The 23,992-nt window shown below is 49.8% G+C and overlaps 1 protein-coding gene across 1 annotated transcript; it reads right to left on the minus strand.

Annotated features, from left to right (window-relative positions):
• Window positions 1-1,305: 1,305 nt before the first annotated feature.
• Window positions 1,306-18,880, minus strand: ENDOU (endonuclease, poly(U) specific). The gene is made up of 10 exons (XM_055566317.1): window positions 18,736-18,880; window positions 13,854-13,976; window positions 11,032-11,103; window positions 10,350-10,484; window positions 9,514-9,685; window positions 8,748-8,947; window positions 5,406-5,519; window positions 4,680-4,786; window positions 3,804-3,946; window positions 1,306-2,952 (listed from the first exon to the last, which is right to left on the minus strand). Exons 1-10 carry the CDS (start codon window positions 18,788-18,790, stop codon window positions 2,832-2,834), a joined length of 1,242 nt encoding a protein of 413 aa, XP_055422292.1. The 5' UTR covers window positions 18,791-18,880; the 3' UTR covers window positions 1,306-2,831.
• Window positions 18,881-23,992: the final 5,112 nt, after the last annotated feature.

The raw sequence follows: 23,992 nt of genomic DNA on the forward strand, positions 1-23,992 counted from the left end.
TAGAGTATCGTCTAAAGTCAAGAAGCATGTTTCCTCCAGTTCAATTCTTTTTTCTCAAGATTTTTTTGGCTATTTGGGGTCTTTTGTGTTTCCATACAAATTTTAAAATGTTTTATTCTGGTTCTGTGAAAAAATACCATTGGTAATTTGATAGGGATTGCACTGAATCTGTACATTGTCTTGAGTAGTATGGTCATTTTAACAATACTAATTCTTCTGATCTAAGAACATGATGTATCTTTCCACTCATGTTGTCTTAAATTTCTTTCATCTTACAGTTTTCAGAGTATAGGTCTTTTTTCTCCTTAGGTTGGTGTATTACTAGGTATTTTATTCTTTTTGATGTGCTAGTAAATGGGATTGTTTCCCTGATTTCTCTAATTGTTTGTTGTTAGTTTATAGAAATGCAACAGATTTCTGTGTATTAATTTTATAACCTGAACCTTTACCAAGTTCATTGATGAGCTCTTAATAGTTTCCTAGTGGCATCTTTAGAATTTTCAATGTTGTCATATCATCTCATCAGCAAATGGTGAACAGTTTTACTTCTTGCTTCCAATTTGGACTCCTTTTATTTCCTTTTCTTCTCTGATTGCTATAACTAGGACTTCCAAAACTATGTTAAATAAAAGTGGCAAGAATGGACATCCTTGTATTATTCTTGATCTTAGAGGGAATGTTTTCAGCTGTTTACCACTAAGTATGATATTAGCTATGGGTTTGTAATAGATGGCCTTTTTTATGCTGAGGTATGTTCACTCTATGACCACTTTCTGGAGAGTTTTTGTCATAAATGGATATTGAATTTTATCAAAAGATTTTTCTGCATCTATAGAGATGATCATACTGTTTTGTTTTTTAATTTATTTATTTGACTGTGCCAGATCTTAGTTGCAGCACACGGGATCTTTAATTGTGGTATCCAAACTCTTGGTTGCAGCATGTGGGATCTAGTTGCCAGGCCAGGGATTAAACCCAAGCCCCTTCACTGGGAGCGAGGAGTCTTAGCCAATGGACCACTAGAGAAGTCCTGATCATGCAGGTTTAAGTTTTTATCGTTAATGAAGTATAGGTTATCAGTTTTTCCTTTCATGGATTGTGCCTTTGCTGTTATATCTAAAAAGGCATTACAGTGACTTCCCTGGCAATCCAGTGGTTAAAATGCTGCACTTCCAATTGAGGGTGTACAGGTGTGATCTTTCTTTTGATTAGTATTGTCATGGTATATTTTTCTTTATCCATTTTAAAGTAGATTTCCTGTAGATGACATAGTTAGGTCTCAGTTATTGATTCACCCAGACAATCCCTGTTTTTTAATTAATACTTGTAGAACACTGACATTCAAAGTGATTACTGACATAGCTGGGTTAATATCTACCATATTCATTACAGTCTTCTGTTTGTTGCCCTTGTTCTTTGTTCCTAATTATGTCTTCTACTCTCTTCCTGCCTTTTATGTTTTTGAGTATTTTATATGATTTTATTTTCTCTCCTTTCTTAGCATGTCAGTTATACATATTTTTAACTTCTATAGTGGTTGCCATAGTTTGCAATACACATTTACAACTAATCCATGCCCACTTTCAAATAACACTGTGCCACTACATGGATAGTGAGTACTTTATAATGACAAAATAATTCCTTCCTCTGTCCCTTTTACCTGTCACAGATAAGCTTATATAATCAAATACATTATTAGCTGCTATTATTATCTTGAATAAACTGTTATCTGTTAGATCATTTAAGAATCATAAAATAAAAGTTTTATCTTCACTTATTTCTTCTTTGACACTCTTTCCCCAAGCAGTTCAAGGGGGCCATATACAAAGACGAGACAGATTTCAGGTTTTCTTAAATGACTTTAATTGGAGATGCAAGACTCTAAAGCCTCACTCTGTGGGACAGTATTTGGTCCCCACTGTGGGTAGGGGAAAAATGCATGATTGAGGTTGAAATAGGGAGCCCCAGTCTCCCTGTCTTCCATTTTGGAGCTTATGCAAATTTTGGCTGCTGAATGAGACTTAAGATAATTATGTTAGCGATACCAAACTATAGGTTCCTTTCTTCTTCTGATGTAGAATCTTCCTCCTATGAGGGAAACTCTTCTACAAACTCTTTGGGATCAAAATTCAGTCCTGTAACTGCACTTAATATCTACAAATAGGAAATTTCTTGATGCAGTTACCTAGCTGCAAAAAAAAAAAAAAAATCAGGCCTGGAGGAGTCTACTCCCTCTCCAGCCTACTCACTGCATCAGCCTTACCCTCTCGCAGACCCTATTCTTTAAGGTCTTTAAGACCATTTAAGGATGTAACCCTCAGAAAGACCAAACACCTGTCCATGGCCTGATTTCTTTGAAGCCCCAGTACAGGGGTGATTACAGTTTGCAGCGCTGTGTACACAGCCATTATGGTAATCTGGGATTTCTATCAGCCGTTCTTCCTAAGAACAACTGAAAACATCTTCACAGTAAAAATAGCATCAGGTTTGCCTTCTTACCAACCCCCAGAAGAGGAAGTGGAGCAAACCCCTTCCCTTTGTATTGAAAGGAAACATGAGGCCTGGAGAGGTCAAGGACTTCTTCATGGTTCCATCTCCCTTCAGGACAAAGAGCTATGGAGGGTCCCAACCTTCTATTTCCAAAGTGCTGGAGGACAAAGATTTGACTGTTTTTCTAACTTGTATAGTTTCCTTCTTTCCCATAGGAACGTTTCTGGATTGGGGAATTCCTTCCAGTCTCCTCTAATCCCATACCCTCCAGCACAGAGCAAATAGCATCTCAGTCCGACAAGACCTCTCACGGCCCTCATAGGCCTTTCTGGCTTGAAGCTCTAATGGGTGGAGGACACCACATAGGCCGTTGCAATGTACTTCTTGCCATTTCCATAGGTTGACTTGTTCCAGGTATAGGTCTGGATGGCCAAGGGATGTCCACCCAGGCTCAACTGGCACCTGTGGGGAGAGATCACCAAATAATAGGGACTTGCTTCACCCCACCTCCATCTCCAGGCTGGAAGGATTGAGTTTAGCCCATGCAGAAGGGCTCTACCCTGTCTTACCCTTTAAGGGAGCTGCCACAGCTTGCTTCAGCCACTGCCTCCAGCTCCCTACATGCAGAGTGCCCTTTCAAAATCTGTCTTATTTTCTATCTTCTTAAAGAATACTGCTTCTCATATTTCCTAGAGGAATATTCTCAAATCCAATTCTAGAGCTGAAACCCCCAGAAATGAAATGTTTGCTTAGGGTTTCAGAAGTGGTTGGACCCAGAGTCCTCAAATGTTAGAGAAAATGAGACCCCTGGTTTCCAGCTGTGCTCTCTGGGGCTCCAGGGTTCCCCCAAGCAGCCTCAGGGGCCAAATAGGGAGGCTTGCGTGCGTGTTCAGTCACTTCAGTCATGTCCGACTGTTCGCAATCCTATGGACGGTAGCCAACCAGGTTCCTATGTCCATGGGATTCTCCAGGCAAGAATACTGGAGTGGGCTGTCATGTGCTCCTCCAGGGGATCTTCCTGACCCAGAAATCGAACCCACGTCACCTACATTGGCAGGTGGGTTCTTTACCACTAGTACTACCTGAGAAGTCTAGAGAGGCTTGCAGCCCCAGGGCAGTTCCATGTCTAACTGTTTGATACATTGAGCTCCTGCACAAGATTGCACTTGGGGAAGGAGGGGACATAGATCTGTTGCTGGGATGAAGGTTGGCAGCCATGTGACTGATCTCATCAACAGCTTCACAATCCAAGGGAGAAAACTGAGCCCCACAGCAGTGATTTGCCCACACCCTCCTGGGCCACCAGGACTTACACTTTGCCTGGCCTGGCGATGAAGCACAGGGAGTAGAGCGCAAACTCAAACTCAGGGCTGCTGCCAATGAAAGCTGAGCCCACTTCCTTGTAGTACCCATCCCAGTTGAACTGCATGGCCAGCACGTCGGGGTAAGAATCCCACTGCAGAGAGAAGGATGGCAAAGAGGGTCTGGTGAGTGCCCCAACGCAGTCAGAGACAGGGGTGGCCAGGATGTGTTGGGGGCCCGTAGGGGCCCATGTGAGCTTTCTGGGGAGAGTGGATTCTCTAAATCAACAGAGGAAGCAGTCTGCCTGCTAGGGTGTCTGAGTTCTGCTCAGACCCTCTGTCTGGAAACACCGTCTCACTTCTCCCAGGAAGGCCAGAGTCAGAATCCATGTGCCCAATGCCAGGGGAGCAGGGACATAACTGTTCCCAGTAGCCTACACGCGTGGAAGAGGAAGACAGTTTAGTGTCCCCAAATTGTTTCCAGACTTAGGGCAGCAAAGGTTTATAAAAACATAAGAAATTTAACTCAGACTAGCCAGACTGAAACTTCAGCTGACTGTACATTCTAAGGAAATTCAGGCAGCTGGTAATTGCATATCTTTGATTTTCCTCTCTGAGAATCCTCCCCTTCTACACTCTCCCATCCACAGAGGATGCCCTCTGTCTCCTCCTGCCCCCTGCACCTCGGGAGCCCTCACTGTTTGGAAGCGTGCTGGCTGGATAAACCTACTTTCCAGCACATAAGAAAGTCATATTCACAATCCCAGATGGGCTGCCAAGAGTGTCAGGGTGAGAGACAAGCCTGCCTGTTCAGAATGCAGAATGAGGACAGAAAGTCTGGGTGCTAACAAGGCTTTTCCAGCCTATGAGGTCAGCATCAGTACTCACAGGCCCATCATAGATGTGACTGTAATAGTCCACCAGGCCCTCCTTCTCCTGCATGTAGAAACGGATCCAGTTATGGAAGCCAGTGACCTTGCCTTTTTTGACTTCACCTATGATAAAGAGATCAAGGTGGGTGATCTGGGCCTCCCCTCCAACCTCTTTCCCTACTCCCATGCCAAGGCTGTCCCCCTTCTCTAGTCTCTGACTCCTAGAATGTCCACCTCAACTTCCTGGAGTCCCCCACATCCCTAACTCTCAGCTCAGGAAGCTCCCCCCTACCCCGACCACCATTTCAGCTCCAGCCCTCGGGAGAGTTTCTTCCCCTGGCTGACCCTGGACCAATCTAAGATCCTCTAGCCATTTCCCTAGGAACAAGCCAGTTTTGGTGGGAGCTTGGCGGGGTGTGGCAGTGCAGGAAAAGAACATGGTCTTCTTGGGAAGCAGCCTGCCAAGCGCTGGAAGCAGAGGACCCTTGGGAGGTAGACAACCATGGCCTCAAAGGCATCTCCCTTTCTTTGTGTGCGCGTTGGGAGCCCCAGTGTCTGGGCTGCTTTCTCCCTCAGATACTCCAGAAGAGACCGGTCCTCAAGAATGGCTCCTGAGTCCCCTCCCTCTTGGCCCGCGAGCTGGTGTGGCTGCTGATTCAGCCGTGTGGCTGCTGCCCCATGCCTGAGGGGAGCGTCCCTCTTCATCCCTCCACCTCCTTCTTCCCAAGCAGAGTAATCCCACCTGAGAAGACATGCTCAAAGCCACTGGAGTCCCTCTCTTCTTTGCTTCTGGAATACAGCCCAAACCACATGTTTTTTAGGTCGCTGACGAACTCCTGTTCCGAGCTGTAGCGGTCTGGGGAGAGGAGCACAGAGGACTTAGGAGAGGGGAAGGCGGGGCCGGGTCTTGGGAAGCAAGGCAGGGCCATCTGTCCCAACTTGACAAGGGGCAGGTGGTTCAGCCAATAAATGTAGTCAGTTGTTTGTTTAGCAATTATCTTTGGGGCACCTGTCCTGTGCCAGGCCCAGACCTGAAGGCTGAGGATTCAGCAGGGAATCACAAGGACAAGATCCCTGACTTTATAGTTTACATTCCAGTGGAGGAAACAAATGATAAACAGGATGATTTCAGATAGGTGCTATGAAGAAAATAAAGGAGATTATCCCATGATGACTGGAGGTGGGGATGGGGTGCTCTTCTAGAAAGCCAGAAAGGCCTCTCTGAGAAGGCACTAATCAGAGATCCGAAGGATAAGGAGTCAGCTGTACAAAGACCTGGGAGAAAGATTCTTACACATAGAAGAAACAGCAGGTACAAAGGCTCCAGGATGCCTTGAACTTGGTGTTCAAAGAGCTGAGAGTCTATGTGGGGGAGCATAGTGAGCAAGAGGATAGAGTGGTGGGAGAGGGGGTCTGAGAGGCAGTCAGAAGTCAGCATACAAGGGTTGGAGCTTGATCAAAGAGTAACAATAACAAAAGTATTTTAGATTTACTATGTTCTATGTGCTTGGCACTGTTCTAACTGCTTTCAATTCTCACATTAATTCTTCATGTCAGAGTGGTATCAGGCTTGGACTCCAAAATCACTGCCGACAGTGACTGCAGCCATGAAATTAAAAGACGCTTACTCCTTGAAAGAAAAGTTATGACAAATCTAGACAACATGTTAAAAAGCAGAGACATCACTTTGCCAACAAACGTGCGCATAGTCAAAGCCATGGCTTTTCCAGTAGTCATGTACGGATGTGCAAGTTGGACCATAAATAAGGCTGAGCACCAAAGAATTGATGCCTTTGAATTGTGTGCTGGAGAAGACTTTTGAGAGTCCCTTGGACTGCAAGGAGATCAAACCAGTCAATCCTAAAGGAAGTCAATCCTGAATATCCATTGGAAGGACTGATGCTGAAGCCCCAATAATTTGGCCACTTGATATGAAGACCTGACTCACTGGAAAAGACCCTGATGCTGGGAAAGGTTGAGGGCAGGAGGAGAAGGAGGCAGCAGAGGATAAGATGGTTGGATGGCATCACTGGCTCAGTGGGCATGAGCTGAGCAGACTCCAGGAGATGGTGAAGGACAGGGAAGCCTGGGGTACTGCAGTTCATAGGATCACATAGTCGGACAGGACTTAGCAACTGAACAACGACAACAATTTCTGGTGGAGGAAATGGGGGTGGAGAGTGGTGACATAAAGAGAAGAATCAAATATAACTCCTGGGCTTTGGGCACAAGTAACTGGAAGAATTATGGAATTATTAATGAGATGGGGAAGACTGAGAAAGGAGCAGGTCTGTCTGGAGGAAGAGGCAGGAACTGTGAGTTCTCTTTACACTAAGCTCTGAGTAGATGCCAGTTAGGCAGGTGGAGATGTCAGAAAGGCCAGTGCGACCCAAAGGAAAGGTCAGGGCTGGGGATCTGAATTAGGGAGTGATCAAATACCAACAGTTTACTGCCTAGAATTGTGAGAGGGGACACAGAAGATGTACCAGACATATTCCCTCCTTTCAAGGACTTAAAACATAGTTGGAAAACAAGACTAAAAATACATGACATACCACATAGCTGATTCACTTTGCTGTACAGTAGAAACTAACACTACATTACAAAGCAACTATACTCCAATAAAAAATAGTTAAAAAAAATAAAAATATACGATGTAACAGAGAACAGCTTCACAATCTGAATGACGACTGCTTTTCACTGAATACTTTCCATGCATCAGTTTCCCAAGATCCCACTGCACAGACAAGGCTCAGACAGGGTCCAAGGGTCAAAGGGCCCCAGGGTCACTTGCTTCATTAACAAGTGAAACCAAGTCTCTCTGCTCCAAGGGTATTTTAAGACGGAGTCCAAACCCTTGCCGCAAGCTGCGGCGAGTGCAGCTTCATAACGAGGTAGAATGTGAGCTAGAACTTTAAGGAGAAGTGAGATTTGGATAGGGAGAGAAGGGGAGACCGGGTGAGTAGTGGAAGAGCCTGCTGTAGCGCTGTCTCCACCTCCAAAATCGTCTCGCGTGTTTACCACAAAGAGGACACCAGGGGGCAGTGCAGGATCACACACTCTTCGTAGGGTTTGGTTGTGTGTCACTGGCTTTACCTAAAAACAGTGTTACTAACTTAACCGGGCCACCGGAAGATGGAATGCGGTGTCTGAGCAGAGGCCATCCCCCGCTCTCCCCGCCAGCAAGGGACGACCTGGCAGGAGCCGCCCCCAGGCCAGGCCCAGCTGCCTGGAGTTCAGGGAAGGAATTCAGAGGACACTAACAAACACACCCCGTGCCAAGAAGCCCTGAGGCCCAAACCATTTTTGGTCTGATTCGAATGTATCTCTATTGGAATCGTTCCAGCCAGAACCCTTCCTGGTAAAACTTTCTACTCTGAACCTTTGTTGATTTTCTGTTGCTGCTTCCCCAGCAAAAAAAAAAAAAAAAAAGTGAAGTGGGCCGGCCTCCTTCCTGGACTTAGTGCCTGAGAAGGGAGCATGAACAGGGACTCCTCGTGCCTGGAAAATGGTGCTGAGTCTGGGGTCCACTGAGGGGTCGGTGGGGCTGGGGTGACTCACAGCCTGCAGTGAACCCTGAGACTGAAATACGCATGGGGGATAAATGAGGTGGCTGAAAGAAAGTGAAAATGTTAGCTGCTCAGTCGTGTCCACTCTCTGTGACCCCATGGACTGTAGCCCACCAGGTTCCTGTCCATGGGATTCTCCAGGCAAGAATACTGGAGTGGTTTGCCATTCCCTTCTCCAGGGGTTCTACCCGATCTAGGGATAGAACCGTTTCCTGCATTGCAGGCAGACTCTCTATCATCTGAGCCACCAGGGAAGCCCCCTGGTGCTGAGATTAGGTTAAAAGACAGGATGACTCCCAAGCCAGGCAGAGGATTCTTCAGCTCCTGCTGGAGTCTGTGGGCTCCTCTCTCTGGCCCCTTCCCTGCCCCCTCCCAGGTGTACACTGGCCTCCACCTAAATCCTCACCTGCTGTCCTAACCTGCCCATCAGGACCCCCGTCCCCAGCAGGCGCACCCCGAGTCCTCAGCATGACCTCCCTCATGGGCCCGGGGGGAGGCCTCATTGCCTCACTCACTCTGCTGGTGGAGGAAGCCGTAGAGTTCCTTCATGACTGCCGTCTTCATGATCTCTCTGAGGAAGGTGTCCTGCTCGGCCAGCTCCTGGGCTGTGAAGTGCTCCCCGCGGCCCGTGGCCCGCTGGTAGTTGTTGAGGAGGTTGATGAAGGCGGCGTAGGTCGGCTTAGAGAAGAGCTTCTCATTGACATATGTGAAGAGCCTGGGGGAGGTAGAGGGAGGCCCAGTGAGAGGCCTAGACATGGAGCAGAAACACTCCAGAATGTCCAGATGCAGGGCAGGCATGTGAGGGTTGGGTGCAGAGGCAGAGTGGGGCCCTCAGATACTCCTGGGGACAATGCATGAGGTCACTCTTTTCTCCACTTCATCTCTTGGAAGGTCAGTTCTATTCTCAGCCAGTCCGTCCATCCTAAGTTCATCATGTCTGACTCTGCAACCTATGGACTGTAGCCTGCCAGGCTCCTCTGTCCATGGGATTCTCCAAGCAAGAATACTGGAGTGGGTTGCCACTTCCTTCTCCGGAGGATCTTCCCAACCCAGGGATAGAACCTTAAAGTCTCCTGCACTGGCAGATGGGTTCTTTAGCACTAGTGCTACCTGGGGAACCTCAGAAACCCTCCCACATGGATCCCCACAGGCCCTCAGGATGGCTTTATCTGTCTCCAGAGAACCGGTTTCCCCTCTGCCTTTGATCCTACCTGCCTTAGGAGATAAGAGCTGAGGCACCAAAGGAGGCAAAATTCAGGAAGATGCGTTCAGGGAACTCACGGCTCTGGGCAGCGGTCTACTTGGTCTCTGGTCTCTGAAGGCGAGATGCAGTTTTGGCTGTTGAGAACGATGTCTTCCTTCCGGGCTTTGTTGGTGTCTGCCCTGTAGATCTTCTCAGAGACACTCTGCAGTTCTTCCTTGGTTATGGCATCGCTGCTGTGGGAGAAGCCCTCTGAGAGGAATTGGGGGAGGGGTATCTCAGAGCTCGATGGAGGCCAGGGGGCAGGTAGCTATCTGCGAACATCCCCTCGCAGGTACCTTTCAGAAGCCAGCATCAGGGGAGGGGGCTGCAGTCAGGCACCCTAGTGACTTCAGGGCAGTGGCCTAGAGCCTGTTAGTCCCTCAGTCATGTCCAACTCTTTGCGACCCCTGGACTATGGCTCACCAGGCTCCTCTGTCCGTGGAATTCTCCAGGCAAGAGTACTGGAGTGGGTAGCCATTTCTTCTCCAGGGGACCTTCCTAACCCAGGGATCAAACCCAGGGCTCCTGCATTGCAGGCAGATTCTTAACTGTCTGAGCCACCCAGGGAAGTCCTGGGAGCCTAAAGGATCCTTACACTTAGCACAAAATACCCACACGGTCCCCTGCCACCAGGAAGGTTTTTGCACTTTGGCAAGCATCAGGATCATCTGGAGGGTTTGTGAAAACATATCGGTGGGCCCCACCCCAGAGTTTCTGATTCTGTGGATCCGGGCTGAGCCCTAGAGCTTCCATTTCTAATAAATTCCCAGATTATGCTCATGCTACACTTGGTCCAGGGGCCACACTTGGAGAACCATTGCTCTAGCGAGTCCCTCTGCCTCCAGGGCTACGCTAAAGGGAGCGGGAGACTGACCATGGCCACACAGGCTCTCAAAATCCTCGCAGCAGTTTCCAAACTCTGGGCAGCGGGCATTACAGTGGCATGAGTGGTGCTTGTCGAAGGCCTCCAGGCAGCGGCCCTGGCAGGAGTTGGGTGCCAAATACAAGCCTGAGAAGACAGAGAGGAGGTGTGTCCTGAGCAGACCGCTAGGGGTCGCTCTGTCGTGTCAGCGGCCAGGCCATGCCCCCTCCCCCAGCCCACCCCCCACTGCCAGCCCCACCACCCCATCCCCACCCGCTACCAGCCTCGCTCTCCTGCTTCCTATTAAAGAACTCCAGGGAAGGAAAACAAACAAGCTTAATTGGTGCACACCCTTCACAGTCAGGAAGTCCTTTCTGATGCTGAACTCTCCTTTCAGGCCTGTTGTTTTTATAATCTTCCCTCTCTAAAAATAAAATCTCTTAACCCTCCCTCTCCCTCTTGCAGGCTTCAGACTCTTTCCTGCCTAACCCCCCAGCTCACTGAGGACCCCAGGGCTTCCTCCTGCCCAGGCCTCAAGAGTCCAGTGAGCCCCTCACCACCTCCAGGTGCTAGATTTGGGGTCCTGGCTGGCTTAGACCCAGGCCTATTGCTGTTGACATGGCTGACCTCTCCTTGCCCCATCCCATGTCCCTTGTCCTTTCCCAAAGGCCCCCCTTTGCAGAGGCAGACTCACTGCTAGCCGGGGCGCCCTCCGTCTCCTCTTCCAGCTCCAGGAATAGCTCTGGTTCTTTGGGATTCTCTTCAGCTGTAGGTCAGAGAAGTAAAGTCACCAGTCATCCCCGAGGGGCCCCTCCTTTTTATCCCTGGTTCTCAGTCCTCCCAACCAAGCATGTGCAGTGGAAAAAAATGCAAAACAGGGGCTCGGATACAACATACAAGTACCAGGTGAAGGAGGAGGAAAATAGAAAATGTGAGACAGAGGGGGATTGAAAACCATTCTAAAACATGAAAGAACATCCCCAGGCATGACCTTCCTCACCTTTACCCTTCTGGTACTCAGTGAGTGTTGCTGTTCGGTCACTAAGTCGTCTCCGACTCTTTTGCAACCCCGTGGACTGTGGCCCACCAGGCTCCTCTGTCCATAGAATTCTCCAGGCAAGGATACTGGAGTGGGTTACCATTTCTTCTCCAGGGGATCTTCCCAACCCAGGGATCAAACCCGCATCTCCTGCATTGGCAGGCAGATTCTTTACCACTGAGCCACTAGGGAAGCCTGGTATTCAGTGTGCTCATCCGTAAAAACGGAAGAGGGAACAAAAAGTGGTCCTTTCTGGGATGAAAACTCTGAGGTTGGTATGACTTTTCTTTAATATAAATTGATAGATGGATAGGCTTGAATCCCCCAAATGACAAGGCCCTCACTTAGGAACATCCCTTACCTATAATAACTCCCAGGGTCAAGGGTGAACTTCTCCCAGGCCTCAGGGAATAAGAACTGTTTCCTGAGTTACCAACTTCCCTTCTTTCTTCACAGTTGCACTTGGCAATGGCCAAAGGCTGCGTTTGGGGGAAGGGCATTCAGAAAAGCACATTCCTACTGTGCCCTACCCCCTTGCCTGCAAGCAGATTGACTGCAGCCTGAGCTCTAGGCAGAGAAGGATGGAGTGAGGGTGGGGAGGAAGAAGAAGGCATGACCTGGGGACTCAGCTCCTCTCTCATCACAGAGTGGAATAAATTCCACCGCTCAAAGCCAACACTATTACAAAGTGCTTCAGAATCGGTTAGTCTGTTCACCACACAGTGTGGGTTATTACCATTAGACCCATGTCTGTGTGCTAAGGCGCTTCAGTCGTGTCCAGCTCTGCGACCCCATGGACTGTAGCCTGCCAGGCTCCTCTGTCTGTGGGATTCTCCAGGCAAGAATACTGGAGTGGGTTGCCATGCCCTCCTCCAGGGGATCTTCCTCCTACATTGGCAGGCGGGTTCTTTAGCACTAGCACCACCTGGGAAGCCCATCAGGGCCATGGGGCAGGTTATTCACTGTCAACAAACATCTCCCTCCAATCACTTGCTTTCTGCCAGCCTGTGTTAATGCTGACAATCCACAGGGTTCTTAACTCAGCCCCACTTTATGCTGAATAGATTTCTGTGAGCTAATCTAGGGTCTCAACCATCATTTATAATATTTTTTCTATAGGAAAAGGGCTCTGAGTTGCACATCAGGGAGAGGGATGAAATGGTTGCTAAGCTGAGTATGTTGAAATGGCAGGCTGATGGTCCACGGTGAACAAGCCACCCTGTGTCTGCCGAATGGGGCCCGGGGCAGCAGAGAAGGGCTGGGTCTGATTCCGGCACTGAGCTCTGGGCTTGGGTTTCCCTGCCTGGACCTGACAGCAGCAGTGCTAGTCCACTGGCATTTTTGTGCAAATCAAATCAGCGTTCCTTAGGGTGGAAGCACCTCTGACGGCACACGGCTGGGTCAGTGGAGACCATGCTCGGGCAAATTAGGAAAAAGTACTCCTATCTCTCAGCAGACACAGCTCTTCACCAAGACACGTGGCTTAGCGAGAAGGATACAGATTCAACTTTGGTTCAGCTTGCCTTCCCAATCAGAGGCTCTTGTGCAGTACACAACACACACAACTGTATGCAGCTGGCTGTTAGGTACCAGGGCTTCAGTGACCATGTTTTCCAAGCTGGGAGTCGGGGCATATGAGCAGACAGTAAACAGCAGAAGACCATTTACCTAGGTGTCTAAAACACTGGAAGCATCAAAATAAGGGAATTCTTCAAAATGAGTTTTGCAAATTTAAAACTGGGTAGTTGGAATAGCAGAACAACTGGCTTTTGAGGGTGGTACTTGTCCTGCTTAACCCTTGGCCTAGGAATGATGGGCAGCCACTCAGTCCACTCGTGGTAGGAAAAGTGAAAGTGTTAGCCGCTCAGTTGTGTCCGACTCTTTGCGACCCCATGGATTGTATTCTGCCAGGCTCCTCTGTCCGTGGGATTCTCCAGGCAAGAATACTGGAATGGGTAGCCATTCCCTTCTCCAGGGGATCTTCCTGACCCAGGGATCAAACCTGAGGCTTCCATATTGCAAGCAGATTCTTTACCATCTGAGCCACTGGGGGAAGCCCTGTGATAGGAAGAGTGGTGTGAATTGTGACGGTCATTGACACCCTGTGGTCTTCCTGGTGGAGTGCAAGTTGGGAAAGTTCACTACCATTTGTTTACTTTTGCAAATAATAGTTGGTAATGTCATATATGCTAAAATGATACTTTCATCTTTTCACTTTTTTTTTAATTCCTTAAACTTTCCAGATATTAATCCTAATAGTTCAGACAGATGTTCCAAGTAAATGACTTCTATTTTAAGTTGGGGTCTTACATTGGGGACATCCTAATCCTCTTCAGGTCCTTTGAGCACCGTGATCAGTCTGGAACTCTGCTCTGGATAGCTGGACATCCTGGCCGGCAGTCCCTCAAGCAGGCTAGATGTGGTCATGGCCTGGCCTGCTGTACCTCCCAGACCCTTCACCCCACAAGGAGGCTCACCTGTACACAGCCGCTCATAGTCTTCACAGCAGTCCCCGTGCCGGGGACACCGGCGGTCACATTGGCAGACAGCATCCCGGTCAAATCTCTCATTACAGCGAGATGCACAGGACTCCCTTTTGCCTACGGTCAGTAAAGGTCACAGACTCAGCTCCTTGGGGATTCTACTCTGCTCATCACAGTACCCTCTGCAGGAGGGTTCACAGACAGGGACCGGGGACTTACCTAGCAGGAAAGGTTATTACTAGCTGCCAGGGAGAAGTACACACACAGCCTCCCATGCCTCTCCCGCACTGCCCACCAGCCATCACCCACCACCCACTGACTATTGCAGGGCTCATAATATAGACCAGGACCACAAACTCAGAGGCCTAGTGTACTGGACCTGTAACACAAACGAGTCAAGAGCAGGGAGGCAGTAGAAAGAGGTGGGGACTGTGACAGACTCGGAAACAATGCCCCGCCTGAGACTGGCAGCCGCTAGCAGCTCCAGCCAATTGTCGCCATTTGGGATGCGGGCTGAGTGTTGCCAGAGCCTCCAGTTTTTTTCAAGAGAAGCCTTCAGTTTTATGTAAATTTTCCAATTTTAAAAAATTCGGAGAGACCAAAGAAAGAGGTCTGTGGGCTGGGCTTGGCCCAGAGACCATCATTCCCCTGTCACGTTGAGGTTGGTGGATCACAGCTGTTCTAACGACCCCACCTGTCTTCTCCCCATGAACCATTCCCTGCCTTTCATCCTGTCCCTTTTACATCTTCTGCTTCTTCGTTCTTCCCTCCCCTTAGCCTGGTCTCTCTGCACCCTCTTCCCCACTTGTTACAGCTTTCTGTCTCTTCTAGTCTTGGGAATGTGTTTGGATTAGTTTTGTTCAGGGTGGGGACTGAGGTGGGTGTGGGTGAGAATTGGGCTTTGGAACAAGAGCTGTTATGCAACCACAGACCACATCCCTTGCTCCAGCCAAATGACTTGCAGAAGCAAGCTTTTGGTCACAAGGGGCATAAGACAAGAAAGTTTGAAAGAAATGGTACAAATCCACCACCACTGCTAAAAAAACAAGCCCACCACAGCAAAGACAGTGGAAGAGGGTGAGCCAGGTCAAGCTGGCTGAGCTGTCTTTCCTTCCACTCTAGGCTTTAAGGGTGATAACACCGCCTTTGTTTCCACTTGAGGTCCCTGAGGTTTGGACTTAGCGGGTTCTGGGTTTAGGGTCAGGCTGTGGGTTACAGAGAATGTCAGATCAGAGTCAGAGTCACGTTTAACACTGGAATTTGTATGAATGAAAAAACTTACACCTAATTTTAGCCAGCGATGGGGCTTGTTAGGTTTAGATGAAGAGCTACAGTTAGGATTTGGGCTTGAGTTAATTACTGGTAAAAATAACAATTTTGCATTGCTGTCTGGATAAGGAATGAGGAGTAGGTCTAAAACCACATTCAGGGTTGAGGAATGTGTCAAGACCAGGAGAGGACAAATAATCCCACTTTTGCCTTAGATAAGGTTTGGGGTTTGGTCCTGGCTGCTGTTTCCCACAGGTATAGCACCGCTTAGGGTGGAGGTGGAGATGAGGGCTATGGCCGGGTTACTGGTTTGGGATCAGGGCTTACACTGTTCTAATGAGGGCGACACAGCAGAGAGGCCAAGAACCCAGAGTCTGGCACCAAACTGCTTGAGGCTGGAATTCTAGTTCTGCTGCTTTCTAGCTACGTGTTCCTGGGCAAGTTACTTTATCTGCTGTGCCCCAGGTTCCTTCTCTGTAAAAGTGTGACAATAATGGAGCCCATCTCATAGAATATTCATAAGAATTCAACGAGCTAATTTTTGTAAAGCACTTAAGACACTGCAGGACACATTAGTAGCACCATGTAAGTGTTAGATAAATAAGCGGTCAGCATTCCATGCCCATCTTCAAGGTGGTAAGTGTCCAGACTGGCTGGAGCAGTCTTCCCTGTCTACATGCCTGATCTAGCTGGCTGCCTCCCTGGGTTTCAGCCAGGCCATCCCTTGGGCCGACAGTTTCTAGCTGACATCATCGCTATGGGTCTGTGTCCTTTACATCAAAGAGGTTCTTTACATCACATCAAGGTTAACCCAGGTTCTGAGGCAACTTCACATAAAGGGCCTCCAAAGTGGCCAGAAATGCAGAGCCAGTGAATCGTCCCTAGAGAAGACCGGGTCAAGGCCACTCGTCCCTCCAAGCCCAGGGGAATGCCCCCTGAATCTTAAGTGATGCTCCCTTGGAGCCCACATGCAAAGAACTTAAGGAGAAGTTTTCAGCCCAGGAGGAAGACTGTGTCAGCTGCCTGCTCAGTTAGCCTGGCAGTACACCCAGAATCCAAAGGGAGAGAACTCAGACAAATCAGGACAACCTTCTTAAATGGGCCAGATCAGCAGAGTCCAAGGAAGGAATTCACTCCAGTCCAGCAGCTGGCGCCAGTTGAGAAGGGCAGCAAGTGAATGGTCAGCTCTGTAGAGCTCAGGAGGACACCCCGCACTGGCCCTGGCTGAGTGAACTCTTTCATCTCTATTCAAGAGTCTTGTCATCACTGGAAACCCCGAGCCAGAGATCCTTTACACGTCCCTGTAAACCTGACCATCTGCTTTAAGAGGACCTTGGGGTGTGAGGGGATGGGGAGGGAGTGGAAGAGACTTTTCCTCATAGGCCTCTCTGCTATATCTGTTCTGGGGACCCTCTGGGGACTGGTCACCGTGACTACTTACTCCTGTGCTCCCAGCCCGCAGCTCCGATCCACACAAACCCTCTGTGTACACCTCGCTCACCAGCCAGGCACCTGAATCAATGCTCCAGTAAGCCTCTTGCCCATCTCCTAACTCTCTTTTTTTTTTCGTACTCTATTTTGGCCTTTCTTTACCTTCACAGAGCTTATCAACAAAGCTTCACAGAGCTTATCACCTGCCCCACCCCCCACCTCTGGCCAACAATCCCTACATGAAATGCTAAATTTCTCTAAACACTCCAAAACTCAAATGTGCCAGAATGCCCACCCCCTCTCCATACTGCCCATCAAGAAACTTGGTCCCAAGCCTGGGTGTCCCCTATATGACAGTGCTCCACCCCTCTGATGTTTAGGGAATCCTACATCTGTGCTTCTCTGGGGGCCCCCGGGTGCTGTTTCCATGGAGATCTAGCCTACCAAGATGATTCACTGCCAGCCTCAATTCACCTGAAATAACAGAGGACCTAAGACTGGCTCCCACGCTATTCATACTCGCATCTAAGTTCTGAGATGTTGGCAGAAGACAGACAAGAACTGAGCCCCTTTCTCCTACTTTAGGAAAGAAGGAGGCATCACCCACTGGACCCTGACTTCTCCATCAGTCCCGCAGCAGGATCAGACCACCAGCACCAGGGGCAAGGGCTCCACCTTGCCTTTCTGAAGCCACTGTGGCGTCTGCCCTCAGGAATACCTTCCAGGGACCAAATGTCTCCAGTTGTTCTCATCTCTTGCGACTGGGATGCCCTAACCCCACGGCCACTGCTTCACACCAACCCTGAAGCTCTACACCCTCCCTCCCTCTCTACCACGAGCTCTGCATCACCCGGGCCGGCTGCTCTGCCATGTGTGCGGGAGCGGAGGTACAGCATCCCAGCCAGTGGGGAGGCCTGGGAATGACTTCCCCCTCCGAAGGCTTTTCATTTAGTTTCTTTGGTGGTCTCCTTACCCAAAACCTCATGGGAAATGATTCCAAGATGAAACTCTGTATTTATATAGTTTACATAAATAAATATTTATTATATCATATTAATATGATTAATATACTATAATACAGGTAAATATATATACATGATTTTATATGTATTTACATTACGGACTTCCCTGGTGGCTCAGGGGTAAAGAATCTGCCTGCCAGAGCAGGAGACTCAGGTTCAATCCCTGGGTCAGGAAGATCCCCTGGAGAAGGAAGTAGCACCCAGCTCCGGTATTCTTGCCGGAGAAATCCCATGGAGAGAGGAGCCTGGTGGCCTAGAGTCCGTGAGGTCACAAAGAATCAGGCACGACTGAGTGACTAAATGACAATTTATAATCACAATCATAATCAAAGACCCAATTCTTTGAGATATCATTCTATGTAGGGTGCTTCTGATATATTATCTTATTTAATCCTTACGACAGTCCTGTGTAGGAACACCCTGGTGGGGTGCAATGGGTATCAAGCTCGGATTCTTTCTCCTCTGGGCAGAGGAGGCTTCCCACCATACCCCTCAGCTCAGCCCCCTCCCTTGGCACTCTCCCTGCTCACCCAGTAACCACCAGTTAACACAGCAGCACCAGCGCCTGCTCCCTGCTGAACAGGAACGTGTTCCCATCCTCGGCACTGGTCCCATCCCTGCACCACTAGTACCTGGGGGCCTGGACCTTTCTCCACTTTAGGTCCTCTACTAGGGATGAGACAGAGTCCTCTGACCACGTGGCCTGCCTCCTGGTCGGGGGCTCTATCCCTGGAGCCTGCCCACCGACTAAGGCTTCATAGGGAAAAGTCCCACCCAGACAACTCACCCCTCACCCAGGTAGCAGAGGAAGTGACCAAGGGCAGCCAGGCCACGCAAACCCAGCCAGTCACAGTCCAGCTTCACACCATATGGTGGCCTTGGAAAACAAAACCTTGGTGAAATCAAGTCAAGCTGGACTAAGGGTTGTCTGAGGCTCGTCTTCTAAGGTGTCCCTGGCCCCATCAGTCCTGCAGCTCCCTTCACACAGCTCATCTACTCCAGAGGCAACTCCTGCCTCAGACCAGGTCTGGTCTAGGGGGTCCAAGGCTTTTGGACAGAGCTGGCCCTCCCTTATCTCACGACCCTCACACTCTCCCTCCCAGGCTCCCCAGCTCTCTTCAGGACCCCTGTCATCCCCACCAGCAGTGACTTACCGGCCCAGGCCAGGCCACAGAGAATGGCCACTGTCAAGGGGACACAGGCCCTCATGGTGTCCAGTCGGAGGCCAGAAGGAGATGGCTGGTGGACTCTGACTAGCGTCCACGTGAATGTCACGGTTCCCAGGTGAGCCTTCTGGCCCAGGCTGGTCCTTTTAAAGACATCAGACCTTGTAGATCTGGTGCCTCCAGATCCTTTCTGAAAGGAAAAAAAGGGAGGGAGGGACCTCAAATGGAAGGAGGCAGGGAGGGGGTGGGGCCTGACAGCTGTTTGAAGCCAGAGGCAAGGTGACTAAGGAGGCAGGTAACGCCAGATGTTTAGAACAGGTAATGCTAGCTGTTTGTAGCTTAGAAAATAGGCCATGCAAGCAGGCACAGCAACTTGGGCCTAGTCTGGGGGGGGTTCTCTGTCCAGGTGAGGAGAACTCATGGGCTTGTCTCTGGGTGATATCCTCTAAACATCCACCTACCTGAAAGCCAAGGGCCTGACCTTCCAAGGGGCTATGACTGGCTCCATCTTTGAACTCCAGGTGCTCAGCTTGAGGAAAAGAGTGAAAAGATCATTATGTATTAGACAAATAGTAAGTGCTTAAGCAAGCTTTGGGCTTGCCTCGTAGCTCAGTGGATAAAGAATCTGCCTGCAATGCAGGAGACCTGGGTTCGATTCCTGGCTCGGAAAGATCCCCTGGAGAAAGAAATGGCAACCCACTCCAGTATTCTTGCCTAGAGAATCCCATAGACAGAGGAACCTGGTAGGCTACAGTCCATGGTCACAAGAGTCAGACACGACTTAGCAATTACACCACCACCACCAAGCAAGGTTTGGGGCACCAGAAGGAGTGATCTAGGAGACATGGGTCAGAAACAAGTGCTGCTCTTACTACATCAAGCTGCACATAGCTACCTCATCCTTGAAATATCATGCAAATGGGCCTCTACTCTTACTGAGTCAGCATCTCAGGTTTTACCTGTTTTAGGTTCTCCCAAGCTCCAGGTTTATGAGGCTGGGGAGGGCAAGAGGCCTCTTAAAGGCTCCCGAAGGGCCATCCTTCCCCTCCTCCTTCATCCTCATCCCTGTTACATTCCTCTCCCCCATGGACCGACCCCGCAAGACACAAGGCTCTCGGGACTTCCATCATCCCAGGCCCAAGGGCAGAGATGCAGCAACAAGGAGCTTCTGAGTTCTCCCCTCCTAATAAAGGTAAAATCTTCTAAGTAAAATGCCCTTTCCAGAAAGAGCCCTGCATGGAGATTCTCAGCTGTCTCAAAAAAGAAAAGTCTCATAGGAAAAGCCAAAACTGATGAACAGTTGAGACCACACTGTAGTAATTTTTCTTGGGGTAGAGTCAAGGCAAGCACATCCTCCTCAACAAGTGCTTTTAAACAGTGGAAACTTCCTCTCGACTTCAATTTTCCTATCTTTGAAACAACGATGGGGTTATAGCTAATGATCCCTTCTAAGTTCTCAGATTCTAATTTTCAAGCTTCCTGCCCGTGCCCTGGGGTGGGCAGCTGCAGTGAGTTAAGGAGAATCCCCCAAACCTCCCTGTGAGGAGATGAGACCAAACATTGGACCCTTGGGGATGGAGCAGACAGCGTGGGGCAAGCCACTTTGTAAGGGACTTGCGCCAGGAACACAATAAGGAGTAAGCCTCGCCCTTCTCTCCAGGAAGCCTGGTTAAAGGGAATAGGAGTCCTTTATTTGTATAAATGTCGTTTGCACAACCAGAACGCTTTCGCCAGCCAAAGTACTCGCCCTCCTGGACTGGCAACACAGGGACATAGACACCAGTTAGTTTACGGATTAAAGGAGAGAGTCCCTGGCCGGGAGGAAGCAATGAAGCCTCAGAGTTTGGGACTGGAAGGTCTGTCCCTTCCAGGGGCCCAGCTGGGTGGTCCCTGGGTAATGCCAAAGCTCTCAGGGTGGGAGTGGGGTCTGGCCAGGGTTGCCCCGATGTCCAGCTGAACAGACTATGGGATGGAGCATCAAGTGTGGGAGCACTTCCCTCCATCAGGGGAGTTTCAGGTCAGGGGCAAGGCTGGGAGCTGGAGAGACCATTGAAACTGACCCCTTAGGGCCAGTGTGCTGATGGGGTCCACCTTAACAACTGCCAGCACTGACCGAGCACGTATTACGTGTCACCCATGAAGAGCTGCCTACGTGCTGTTCCCTCCTAGCTCACTGCAACCCTTTAGAGGTACTGTTGTGTGTAGCCCAGCAGATTCCTCAGTCTATAGAATTCTCTAGACAAGAATACTGGAGTGGCTTGCCATACCCTCCTCCAGGGGATCTTCCCAACCCAGGGATCAAACCCATGTCTCCTACATTGCAAGCAGATTCTTTACCATCTGAGCCACCAGGGAAGCCCCAGGTACCATTGTTACCCTCATTTTACAGGTGAGGAAACTGAGGCACAGAAAGGTTGGGAGATGTGCCTTAAACACCCGTCCCACCTCCCTTGTCCTTTCTGAAACTGAGGCCAAATCACTGCAGCCCAGGACCAGAGTCTGGATAGACCCTGCAGCTGGCTCAGCACAGGTGAGGCCTGGAGTCACTTACTGAGGGCACCCTGGCACCAGAAGATGCTGGATCTCCAGCCTCCCCCCAGCTGTGACCTGGGAGTGCCCCCAGGATGGCAGCCCCCATCTCATTACTTGTGGGCCACATTAATCTGTAGTTTCCTCTCACTGAGAGTGTCTTAGAATGGGTCCATGAGTGCTTTTCTCCCACATTGGTTTGCACGCTATGTACCACAGTTGGGTTTCCAGGAATTTTTTTTTTTTAAGTTCACGGGCATCCTTGACATTCAGCATCACATTCACCACCTGCCCTAGGCATATTCGTCTGACATGCCACCTGGCCCATTTGTACCGTGATGTACCCAAGCTGTAAATCTGGTTCTACTGGCTACGCCATATCCTGGTACTCTGCCTGGAATGCCCTCCCCACCACTCATCTGCTGTCCATCTCCTACTCATCCGCCAGCCCCAGAGCAAATCCACCCTTCCACAAAGCCTGACTTCCTCCTCCACTCCTGCCTATGGACTCAGTTCTTACTATTTGTCACATGTGCCTTTGAAACACATCACATCTGATAGGCAGTGCTGCCAGTGGAGTAGGGGCTAACCGCCGCCCTTCCATTTAACTCTTCATCTGTACAGGTTGTTTCTTCAGCTGGCCTCTGAAATTCCTTGATCTAGGAACTCTGTGTCGTGGGTCCCCTCTACTGCTTTGCATTGCCCACCCAGTGAGTATTAGACTACGGTCAACTTGCGCCTGGGACCATCAATGAATCAGTGAATGAGGAGTGAACGAATGAGCAGACTGAGCCTTCCAGCCTCACTGTGATAAAGGCCCAAGGGAAGATGATGACAGGACAGAACAAATGGCTTCCTCCAGTAGCTCTGAAGGGTCCAGAGTCGGTCCTGGGGGAGAGCGTGGGAGGGCTCATGGGCAGCGGGTGGAAGTGGGTGTAGGGATTCACCCTGTAGTTGTGTTGTCATAGCAAACACTATTTTCATCTGGGACTAATGGAAACCTGGGGGGACCCAGAGCCCCAAACCACTCCTTGGCACCACCACTGCCAAGGGGCAGCCAGTGCAGGGGCTGTCTAGAACTCAGGATTCCAGCAAATTCTGAATCCACCATGTAGGTCATTCAACTTTACCCCACTTTTTTGAATCCCAAGTAATCAGCTGCCTGCACTTTTTGCCAACTGTGCTAATGTTTATTTTGTACTGCTTGCTGCTGCTGCTGCTGCTGCTAAGTCGCTTCAGTCGTGTCCGACTCTGTGCGACCCCAGAGACGGCAGCCCACCAGGCTCCCCCGTCCCTGGGATTCTCCAGGCAAGAACACTGGAGGGGGTTGCCATTTCCTTCACCAATGCATAAAAGTGAAAAGTGAAAGTGAAGTCGCTCAGTCGTGTCCGACTCCTAGTGACCCCATGGACTGCAGCCCACCAGGCTCCTCCATCCATGGGATTTTCCAGGCAAGAGTACTGGAGTGGGGTGCCATTGTCTTCGTGACTATAAAATAAAACTTTTTCACGTCCCCGAACCCCAGTGGCTTCGGAGAGGTCTGGGGGCACAGATGGGAACAAAGAGAGGTGGATGAGACAGCAGACAGGGATAAGAAGGCTTGGAGAGACAGCGGGGGAGTGAGCAAGGGCAAGATCAAGGCAGAGTGCTGGGCGGAGGCCGACCAGGAACCAGGTGCAGGCATAAGGCACCCTGCCCACCTCTCGCCCCAGGTGTGTTGGCACTGCCAGCTGCTCTGTCCTCACAAAGATGATGACAGGACTGGCAGGAGCAGTTCCCAACCCAGGGCGTGGAGATCTGCAATCTGGTAAAAATGTCATAATTACTGTGCTGAGGTAGTTGAATGATGGGCATTTTGCCCCTTCCTCGTTCATCTGAGCATGTGCTCCGTTATGCCAAGCCAAGCGGACCATGGGTGAGTTCTCAGCGTCATACAGGACGACGGATAGAGTGCACTGAAAGCTCGGATTGAAGCCAGCAGGACACCATGCTGAGGCCACTGGTTCTAAGCCAGGCTGCCTGGGTCTGAATCCCAGCTCTGCCAGTCACCTGCTGTACAACCTTGGGCGAGTTCCCTGACCTCTCTGGGCCTTGGTTTCTCCTAGTAAGAATACCTTACAGGATAGGTTGTGAAACTGAATGAGTCAGTATTTGCCAAGTCTTAAAACTGTATCAGGCACATAGCGAGACCAGGGAAGTGTGTGCTTTTAAAAAAAAAAAAAAGGTTTGGCCTCAAAGCACAGCCATGGGTGTTCCCCTGGAGGAAAGATCAACAGACTGTGAATGGAGCTGAAGAAGAACCTGTTCAAGTGGGGGCTGGTGTTGAACCTGGAGTGGAAACTGAGGCATCGGGTGGTTGGGGCTGTGATAGACGAACGGCTGATCACACAGAACATCCTCAAGAAGCAGGTGTCCAGTGCGCGTGCCAACATTACTGTGTGGGAAGAAGCACAGCAGAGCTGGCTCGCCCAGAAAGAGAAAGCGCCCATGAAAATGGAAGCCCCTCCCAAGCCAGCCAGGACTAGTGCGTGCGTACTAGGGTGCCTCACTCTTTGCGACCCCATGGACTGCAGCCCGCCAGGCTCCTCTGTCCATGGGATTCTCCAAGCAAGAATACTGGAGTGGGTTGTCATGTCCTCCTCCAGGGGATCTTCCCGACCCAGTGATGGAACCCACGTCTCTTACATCTCCTGCTTTGGAAGGCAAGTCCTTTACT

Source organism: Bubalus kerabau, chromosome 1 (assembly GCF_029407905.1).
Source record: "Bubalus kerabau isolate K-KA32 ecotype Philippines breed swamp buffalo chromosome 1, PCC_UOA_SB_1v2, whole genome shotgun sequence".
NCBI classification, from domain to species: Eukaryota; Metazoa; Chordata; class Mammalia; order Artiodactyla; family Bovidae; genus Bubalus; species Bubalus kerabau.

Excerpts from the sequence above, each read along its gene's own strand:
- ENDOU (XM_055566317.1), bottom strand. The coding sequence starts at position 18,790 with ATGAGGGCCTGTGTCCCCTTGACAGTGGCCATTCTCTGTGGCCTGGCC. Across the intron at positions 11,104-13,853 it reads CTATGAGCGGCTGTGTACAG|CTGAAGAGAATCCCAAAGAA; the intron begins GTGAGCCTCCTT and ends TCTGACCTACAG. Across the intron at positions 3,947-4,679 it reads GTCACATCTATGATGGGCCT|TGGGATTCTTACCCCGACGT; the intron begins GTGAGTACTGAT and ends TTCTCTCTGCAG.